At 44.5% G+C, this 10350-nt stretch overlaps 1 protein-coding gene across 1 annotated transcript in view; it reads left to right on the forward strand.

Annotated features, from left to right (window-relative positions):
- The first annotated feature begins 3977 nt into the window (after positions 1-3977).
- LOC119487418 (muscarinic acetylcholine receptor M2-like) overlaps positions 3978-10350 on the forward strand; it is a 7106-nt gene continuing 733 nt past the window's right edge. Inside the window, 5 exon segments of the mRNA XM_037768288.1 lie at positions 3978-4132; positions 8529-8751; positions 8913-9143; positions 9145-9780; positions 10213-10350. The exon segment at positions 10213-10350 is cut by the window's right edge and continues 733 nt beyond it. Of these exon segments, the coding sequence (XP_037624216.1) occupies positions 8581-8751; positions 8913-9143; positions 9145-9780; positions 10213-10350 (1176 nt within the window). The 5' untranslated portion in view covers positions 3978-4132; positions 8529-8580.

A 10350-nucleotide genomic window follows, 5' to 3' on the forward strand; every position in this document is an offset into this window, starting at 1 on the left:
TGCTTTGCAGTAATATACGTCTCCTGCCCTGCAGCTTTATGCTTTATGTCGATCCTCCTTTTTAACCCCGAACATGTTCAGTTCAGCCCCTGAATGTATACGACAGTCTGTGTTGGGCTTTTCAACGTAGGTCATCTAGCGTGTAACTCCACAGAAAAAACATCCGGCACAATAAAACAAAGGTTTGATGACTTTTAACCAGCTCATTCACACATACAGGAAGCCTTCGTATGATGTCACCAAGCAAAGCAATCGCCAGCGAGGACACACGACTGTACGACCCTCACTGATCGTACATTCAACGTTGAGCTTTAAATCCACACAAGCCGTCGCCAGAGGAAGCATCGTGAAAACAGCTCTCTACTTATGTTGTGACATTTCACTTTGAATCTCAGGAACCGTATAGAATATGCCACCATGTGGTCCGATCATTTCATAAAACTACAAACTGATAATCTCTTTCTGCTGACAATGCAAACTACACTCTAAGAAAAGTCGGGAAGATAGCAGATAGAGCAACACAACATCCTCTACACACCAGATAGATAGAGCCAGAGCAACACAACCACCTCTCCATGACAGATAGATAGAGCCAGAGCAACACGACCACCTCTTCATGCCAAATAGATAGATAGAGCAACACGACCACCTCTCCACGCCAGATAGATAGAACCAGAGCAACACAACATCCTCTCCACGCCAGATAGATAGAGCCAGAGCAACACGACCACCTCTCCATGACAGATAGATAGAGCCAGAGCAACACGACCACCTCTACATGCCAAATAGATAGATAGAGCAACACGACCACCTCTCCACGCCAGATAGATAGAACCAGAGCAACACAACATCCTCTCCATGCCAGATAGATAGAGCCAGAGCAACACGACCACCTCTCCATGACAGATAGATAGAGCCAGAGCAACACGACCACCTCTTCATGCCAAATAGATAGATAGAGCAACACGACCACCTCTCCACGCCAGATAGATAGAACCAGAGCAACACAACATCCTCTCCATGCCAGATAGATAGAGCCAGAGCAACACGACCACCTCTCCACGCCAGATAGATAGAACCAGAGCAACACAACATCCTCTCCACGCCAGATAGGTAGAGCCAGAGCAACACGACCTCCTCTCCATGCCAGATAGGTAGAGCCAGAGCAACACGACCACCTCTCCGCGCTAAATAGATAGAGTCAGAGCAACACGACCACCTCTCCATGCCAGATAGATAGAGCCAGAGCAACACGACCACCTCTCCGCGCCAGATAGATAGAGCCAGAGCAACACGACCTCCTCTCCACGCCAGATAGATAGAGCCAGAGCAACACGACCTCCTCTCCATGCCAGATAAATAGAGCCAGAGAAACACGACCTCCTCTCCACACCAGATAGATAGAGCCAGAGCAACACGACCACCTCTCCACGCCAGATAGATAGAGCCAGAGCAACACAACCTCCTCTCCATGCCAGATAGATAGAGCCAGAGCAACACAACCACATCTCCACGCCAGATAAATAGAGCCAGAGTAACACAACCTCCTTTCCATGCCAGATAGATAGAGCAAGAGCAACACAACCTCCTCTCCATGCCAGATAGATAGAGCCAGAGCAACATGACCTCTTCTCCACGCCAGATAAATAGAGCCAGAGTAACACAACCTCCTCTCCATGCCAGATAGATAGAGCCAGAGCAACACGACCTCTTCTCCACGCAAGATAAATAGAGCCAGAGCAACACAACCTCCTCTCCATGCCAAATAGAAAGATAGAGCAACACAACCTCCTCTCCACACCAGATAGATAGAGCCACAGCAACACGACCACCTCTCCACGCCAGATAGATAGACCAGAGCAACACAACCTCCTCTCCATGCCAGATAGATAGAGCCAGAGTAACACGACCACCTCTCCACGCTAGATAGATAGAACCAGAGCAGCACAACCTCCTCTCCACACCAGATAGATAGATAGAGCAACACAACCTCCTCTCCACACCAGATAGATAGATAGAGCAACACAACCTCCTCTCCATGCCAGATTGATAGAGCCAGAGCAACACAACCACCTCTATTTTTGTTTTTAATTCACAGTTGTTGGTAACGTTAATGTACGTTAATGTATGTTATTGATGCCAATAAGCCGACTTGGACTGAATTAAATTGATAGAGGTTAAACCTCCTGCAGGACGGAGGTCCATCATATTGAATGAGGCACCAACAGCAGTCGTATGTTACTCATCCTTATTAGAGCCTAATTTAATCTGTATTGTAAGGTCTGTATTATCATACATCATCAGGGTGAGTAATACTAAGTTAAGAATCATTTGTTTTTTTAGATACTTTGAATTACTACAAAAAATGAGACGTGCCAGAGTGACTTGGAAATTGGAAAAAGGATCTTGTAGAAGACAGGAAACCAAAGACACACAGTCAGAGCCTCGTATTGATTTGTGTTGATGACAAATAGTGAAACAGCAGAAGAGAAGCTTCTGGCCATCGATGCACCGACACATTCTTATGTTTCTACGACATCCTGCCCCCACATCAACCTCATATCACAATAATATTTCTTTGACATGTAATCACAGCGATCACACAGAATATAAGATGTGCAGATGTCTCACGACTAACAGGCCAACGTTGATGTGATCAGTGTGTCATAAGTCTGGACCGACCGGGACGAGCTCAATCAATCATCTCATATCTCTGGTCTGTTTGACGGCAACGCTTCTTGTTTCATTTGCAATATTGTTTTGTGGAGACGGACCATTATTCTTTGTGGTAATTCCATCAAAGTAAGGTCATCCACCAAGCAGGGGCCGACCGCGTCACCGGGTTGGTTAAAAGGTCAAAACAACCGAGTCTTAAAGGTCAACGTCCTGCAGCAACAGAGACAGCAGCGCGACCCTTTTTCCTTTTGTCCACCTTTTAAATGGTGATTTACCGTTTTCTTTCTTTTCTTTTAAAAAGAAAACAAATCACATTGACATCACAGTACCCCTTGGCTTAGTAAAATGGAAATGAAGACCACAATTAAGCATCAGCTGAAAGAAAGGTGGCAAAAGAAGAAGAGAGAACTTGAAGGAGGTTCTACAGTATTCAAGGAAAAGTAGGTGTGATGAGAAGCACAAGCAGAAAACAGTAATATCTCAGTTACATTAAGGGGCACGCTGGATTAAACAGTACATTATTTAAAATAGGAAAACATAATACAGGAAGGTATAAATGTTGTAATCAGGAAGAAGCATTAGAACACGTTCTGCTCTATGATGCTGAGACGGAACCCGGTAGTGAATCTCGATAAGTTGGGATTTGATCTACGTGATCTCTTACAAAGACGTTCTGGGGAAAAGTGTTTGTTTTTGTTTTTTAGAACAAATTTGATAGAGATAATATGACCTTATTTGCATACATATGTATATATACATATATAATATATATTTTTTATTATTATTTTCTTTTCTCATACTTTATTTTTTCCCTTTTTTCGAGGTTGTTTTCATATATGCAATTTACAGTTCGTAATTTAAATAGTTTATGAAACATTTTTTAAGTAGTTGAGCTTAGAGACGAACACAATAAGTACACTAGAGAAAACAACTTCAGCATTCAAAATTTAAATAAAATTAAGAAAAGAAAAAAATTATAATAACAATAATAATAATAAAAGATTAGAATACCGTTTTATTTCATGCCACAGCCACTCAAACTTCTCTCCACATCATCACCTGGAGAGTTTCTGTAACGCAGCAGGAGGAGGATGAGGTGTGTTAGAGCTGGAGAGGTCACCAGAGCTTTCCATGGTCCTGAAACAAACATCTCCCCGTCTCTGTCTGTCTCTTTTGTTCATTCAAATCTGTGACCCCTAGCTTCAGGGATAAAACACAACTAATAGCACCCATAACCCCTCCCTGCTGTCAGTCTCTCTTTCTATCTCTCTCTAACACACACACACACACACACACACACACACACACACACACTGGTTCTCGTTGTCAGAGGAGGAGCGACATCATCAACGTCTGGTTCCTTTCTGCTCGTCTCCCTGCTCCAGTGTGTCGACAGAGGTGAGAGTAACATGGACCAAACTAAAGCAGCTCATCCAGGTCGTTCCCAGCAGACGAGGTAAGATCACATTTCTCTGTGAATTTGTACCAAACTACTGCAGGCAAGGACACATGCTTATTTATTTATTTAGAAAACTTATGGAGCAGATTTAAATATCAGTAAACTGAAGCACCGGTAGAGTTCAGTATATTTCTGCAGATATAAAAGAAGAAAATCTTTTTCCTGAACTTCCTTTCTTAAGTAGAAAAAAAGCTTGATTTAAACAAGTCAAATGTCTTTCTTGTGAGTTGTAAACAGATATTACAGCATGATGCACTATAGAAGGATGAATCAATATTATGGGATCTTTAAAATATTGACTAAAGTGTCAATATATAAACTCAAAGACAAAAGGGAAAATCTCAGGAAGATAATGTGATACGTTCTATTGATTGAAATGTTAGCTTCCACATGCAGCTCAGCTTCCTGAGGGACTCATCGTAGAGTAGGACTAGGTTCTGTTGTTGCCCCCGAGGCTGTTTTAGAAATGTTAATCTTCATTTCTGAAAGGTTTCAATCTGCCAGCAGCATCACATCCCGACTCTGGATTCCCCGGTCTCCCTGCTGCCGAGGAATCCCCCCCCTGGTTACACCATGTTTGTGTCTAAGAGAGAAATTAGATTTCAAACAGGCGGCTCCTCCCTGAGAACTGAACTGTAGGCCTACCAGATGAAATCAACTTTTTAATCTTTGCTAATTAACTCTCTTTCTCTTTTCCCCTGAGATGGACTCCCTGAGTCGCCTCTCTTCTTTTACAAAATACCCACTCTCTAAAAACATCATCTCCTCTGCACCTCATCAGTTCACATTGATCTTGTCGTCCTTTCCACCCTGGTCACTTTGTTATTTGTGCTGTACCTTTTCCTTCCTGGCTCCATCGCAGCGCTGCATTGGTTATTCTGTGGTTTTCTCTTCTCTCCGTTACACTGCTGTGCGAGGCCAAAGCTCAGGTTGATGTGAAATTTCCCACTCCTCAGATTCAGGACACTCTTCTCTGAAATCACAACAAACTTCAAACCATCTTACAGCAACTAACTAGAGCAAGAAAATTGAGAATCTTTGCTTCACAATACTGAAAGTCCTTTTAGAAACAGTGTTGTGACCTCAAACTAAGTACTGTATTCATCTTATATGCACACGTATTGTGTATTTACATGCTTTGCAGATGCTGGATGAGTTGAAATCACATCTGTACAAACATCCAAGATGATGTTACTGAGCTCCTGTTAGAAACAAAGTATAGCAAACAATAAAGTACATTTATGAGATAGAATGAAGTAATGAAACACTTTGATCCTCCTTTTGATGGAACTGTGTACTCTGTGTGACGTCCGCTCTCGTCTCTGCAAACAAGCCTCCCTGTTTCACCGTCTCATCTGCCGGTAGCTACCGACTCATGATATCAAAGACAGGAGAGACTTTTTAAAGCCGAGCTGCCAGATGAGAACTACTATATATCCTAGAAGCATATTACCGGTACAGCTGTTACAGGCAGCATCTGCTGCTGGATCTAATTACTCTGTTTCTGTGCCTGTCAGAGAAATACTGTTTGCCTCTGTGACTCTCTCCAGTAGCCCCGGATTACAATTAGGGAGGTCCAGTAATGTCGGTCTTATTAGTGTGAACGAAGGGAAGAAGTGAGGACAGGCAGCGATCTCCAGCTCTGTTACCAACCAATTCCACATCACATGGAAACGTCTTCACACAAGCTTATTAGACAGCTTGTTAATATATGTAGGGCTCAAATTTACTTGGCAAAATTAGTCAAATTCAAAGTGCTTTACATGAGACATAAAGACAAGACATAAACAAACACAGGGCAACATAAAAAGACACATTAACTGAATTTAAAAGGATTAAAACAAAGTAAAATAGAAAATTAAAATGAGCTGTTATAGGAAACCTTGTAGTTTGAGACAAATAAGAAAAAAGAGTGAGTTTTATCTCATTTTTAGCTGGAGGTGGTGACCAAAAACAGAGCTAAAAGAGAGCAAATATTGGACTAACACGACTCCAAATGCTCCACATCTGTTGAAATAAACAGCTGTTTGCTAACAAGTTCCTGATATCAACCTAAAAGGTGATGATTATGTCAATGTTGTTTTTGCTGCCCACAAGTGGCCAAAAAAATCACTTATTGCAGGTTTAAGTATATTTAACTAGAACGGCACTCGGAGAGCGATGACCTCCGCCAACGCGTGACTTTAAAAACAGATCTCAGCTCCCAGCTGGCGGTACCGTGAGGTGGTCGGCTTGTTATTAACACGGTGTGTTTCAGTGTAACGTATCAGCGGATGCCTCTCTCATTCAGCAGCCTTGTTATGTCTGTAGAGCGTTACACTACGTTGTCTCTCATCCCGTCATCTACCGCTTTGTTCTTTTTTCACCGCGGATGGACAGCAGCTCCCACCGCACCTCCATGTCTCGCCGCACGTCCACACACATATCTCTCTGCTCTCAGAAAGAGGAAGAAGGCGGGGTCACGTGTCATCAACGCGTCATCAACGCGTCATCAACGCGTCATCAGTTATACTGTGCATGTGTTATACTCTGTGGTATTAATGCTCAGGCTGATCGGAATCCTTAAAAATATTCCTGAATCCGGATCGCCACCAAAATCTGATGGATTGTTCATTGTGCCATACCCCACCCCTCCAAAACATTTTATTCAAATCCATCACAGACTTTTGTAGTAATCCTGCTAACAGACAAACAAACCGACAAACCAACGTCGGTGAAAACATAACCTCCTTCCGAGGTCTAGGCACGTAGATCGGGGAGTAGCAAGTAGTCGCCAAAAACACAGGTAAACAACAACCTGTAGGTAGAGCACATCTGCAGCCACGGCCAAACACCCGACCTCGGACTCGACTCCAGTAACTTAGAAGCGCCTTATTATTAAAGTAATGATTTAAAATCAATTTGAAGCTTTGAAGCTTCTGAGGCGTTTAAAATGATCTCAAATGTTTTAAAATGCTGCTCAAGACAACAAACACGCAGCCAAGCACAGAGCTGCTATGGGACCACCATAGCAGCCCTGTGCGGCTGTGACTCAGAGGGTAGAGCAGGTTGTCCACCAATCGGAAGGTCGGTGGTTCGATCCCCGTCTGCTCCGGGTCACATGTCGATGTGTCCTTGAGTAAGACACTTAACCCCACATTGCTCCCGAAGGCATAGCCATCGGTGTGTGAATGAGTATTTAGATTAGATCCTGATGGGCAAAGTTGGCACCTTAGCAGCCTCTGCCATCAGTGTGTGAATGTGTGTGTGAATGGGTGAATGCTGACATGTAGTGTAAAGCGCTTTGAGTGGTCGGAAGACTAGAAAAGCGCTATATAAGTCCAAGTCCATTTACCATCTTGGAACACCACTGGACGACACCACATTGACTCAAATTAATTCCCTGTAGACCCTGAACCCTTACTGTGACCCTGTGACCCTGAACCCTTACTGTGACCTTGAACCTAACCTTAAGCAGGACCAAAACCCTAAAACGTCCTCACAACTCAAACCTGGAGACGAGCTCCTGAGAGTTACAGCTGAACTAAACAGACTCACGTTCTGTCTCACGTGCGACAGAAAAGTCCCATTCTGGTTCTCTGATGAGTGAGTGATGGAGTTAGAGACGCTGTAATGAAGTTTCATCTGGCTGTAAGAGCAGGAAGGAACCATCTCTCAGGTACAGTACGATGTTATCGTGTGGCCTAATGGAGTCACTTACATGGTTTCAGCAGTATGAAACAACCTTCTGAGTGTCTTCACATTGATTTTCTGATCATAATACATCAGTTAATCACATTGCTATGCTGTGGATGTATCGTGGGTCTATTCCTGATGGTTCTTGGTTTTTAACATAATGCTAACCGTAATGATACTTTGCCTTAATTGTGGTGTTTTGCTGTCTGTTTGCTCGGCTGGGGACATTTTCAATACACAACCCCGTTATAGATCCAGAAGAACAGGTGTTTAGATGCTTTTATCCACCGTGAAACTTCAAACCTAGTATCAGAATCAAAATGGTTTCAAAAATCAGTTTATATAAGTAGCATCTGATACCAAATCATCTCCACGTTGATTATACAATAACAGCTGATTTAGAAATGTAAGATAACAGCGACTGAGCAGAATCCAGCCGTCTAATGTGTTGCTCCTGATATGAGTCTGCTGTATATTTCACACACAGCTGCTGCTGCAGCCTTTATTTGCTCACCTGTCCGTCCTTCACACCTGAGCCAAGTCGTGAGCTGAAAAACACTCAAACACCTGCAAAATATTTACACCCCCAAAGTTACGCATGATTTTGCATCTGTAACTGTGCAGACAGATAAAAACACACACAAATGGGACGGAATCAGAAAAAAGGCAAAATGAGTTGCCAAAGAGTTGATTACTTCTTAGTGTTTGTGCTCACCAGGTGTTGCACAGATATGATTCGAGCCTGAGGAGGAGATCCAAAAGCAGACAGTATGGACACTCCGAATTCCTCCCACCCCGCCAACATCAGCGGCGGTGATAACACCGGCCTCTTCTCTGGAAGCCCGTACTCGACGGTCGAGATCGTCCTCATCATCCTGGTGGCCGGGTCTCTGAGTCTGGTCACCGTCATCGGAAACATCCTGGTCATGCTCTCTATAAAGGTTTGGCTTTTTATGATTAAAGTTTATCCGTCTGTGGACGACCTTGAAGAGTTCACCCAGACGAGAATACAGCATGTGTGGTAATCTAATAGAAAAGAGAAAACACACATCACACCGCACAAAAAAGGATTAGTATCTGACAGCCTGTTGTTTCTCTAAAGGTGAACAGGAACCTGCAGACTGTCAACAACTACTTCCTGTTCAGCCTGGCGTGTGCAGACCTCATTATCGGCGTCTGCTCCATGAACCTCTACACCGTCTACATCGTGATTGGCTACTGGCCCTTGGGAGCGGTGGTGTGCGACCTGTGGTTGGCCGTCGATTACGTCGTCAGCAACGCCTCGGTCATGAACCTGCTCATCATTAGCTTCGACCGCTACTTCTGTGTCACCCAAACCGCTCAGCTACCCGGCGCGCCGCAGCACCAAGATGGCGGGTCTGATGATCGCCGCGGCCTGGGTCTTGTCCTTCATCCTGTGGGCTCCGGCCATTTTGTTCTGGCAGTTCATCGTGGGTGGGAGAACCGTGCGGGAGGGTGAGTGCTACATCCAGTTCTTCTCTAACCCCGCGGTGACGTTCGGGACCGCCATAGCAGCTTTCTACCTGCCGGTGGCCATCATGATCTATCTCTACTGGCGCATCTCCAAGGCCAGCCGCAGCCGCGTGAGGAGGGACAGCAGGAAGCCCTCGGGGACCAGTCTGGGAGAGGGTCCCTCCGGCCAGGAGGACGGATGTGAGGGCCACAACAGCAGCATCACGACGAGAGAAGCTCAGGTGGAGGCTGGAAACGGGAAGGAGAAGGAGATGTTGCAGCAGCAGAATGGAAGCGGGCCGTGTCAGGAAGAAACAACCGACCAGGCGGACTCCACGGAAGACGGCAACCACGCTTCAACGTCCAAGGACGCCGCGGCCGCTGCATCGCTTCGGAAAGGTTCAAATAGTGCGAAAAAGATCAATCAAACACAGCCAGCTTCCCCGCAGAACTCAGCTGCCGACAGACAGAGTCTGACCACCAGGACGCTGTTTAAGGTAAATCTGATTATTGAATAAAAAAAACATATCAGACATCTGACCAGATTTACAGCTCCGGTGCTCTCAGTATGGCAACGTCCGTCGTTCCACTTAGTTGGTCCAGACAGAAATATCAGAACTATCAGATGTATTGGAAGTTGGTTAATATATCAACAGGACTAAAAAATGACTGTTTGGTTTTACGGCTCATTCCTTTTATTGCTACTTAAACAAAAACCGAGCTAAAAGAGAGTGAATAATGGACCTACATTCACCCAGTCAAAAAGAAAGATAACTTTGCTCCATGTCTGCTGGATGTGTAAATAAGTTTGCTAACGAAGAGCATTAACAGACTTTACAGTTTGTTACCAAGCTGCCAAAAACTCAACGAGTATTACTTTAAAAACTTTAAACTAAAAACTGTCCTCTTCTTCTACTCTCATGTTCCAGATGACGAAGCAGAGCGCCGTGGCCAAATGGAAAAGGAAGGGCATTTCTTCCAGGGAGAAGAAGGTGACGCGCACCATCATGGCCATCCTGGTTGCTTTCGTGGCCACGTGGACGCCGTACAACGTGATGGTCCTGATC

This window comes from Sebastes umbrosus, chromosome 4 (genome assembly GCF_015220745.1).
Source record: "Sebastes umbrosus isolate fSebUmb1 chromosome 4, fSebUmb1.pri, whole genome shotgun sequence".
In the NCBI taxonomy this organism is placed as follows: domain Eukaryota; kingdom Metazoa; phylum Chordata; class Actinopteri; order Perciformes; family Sebastidae; genus Sebastes; species Sebastes umbrosus.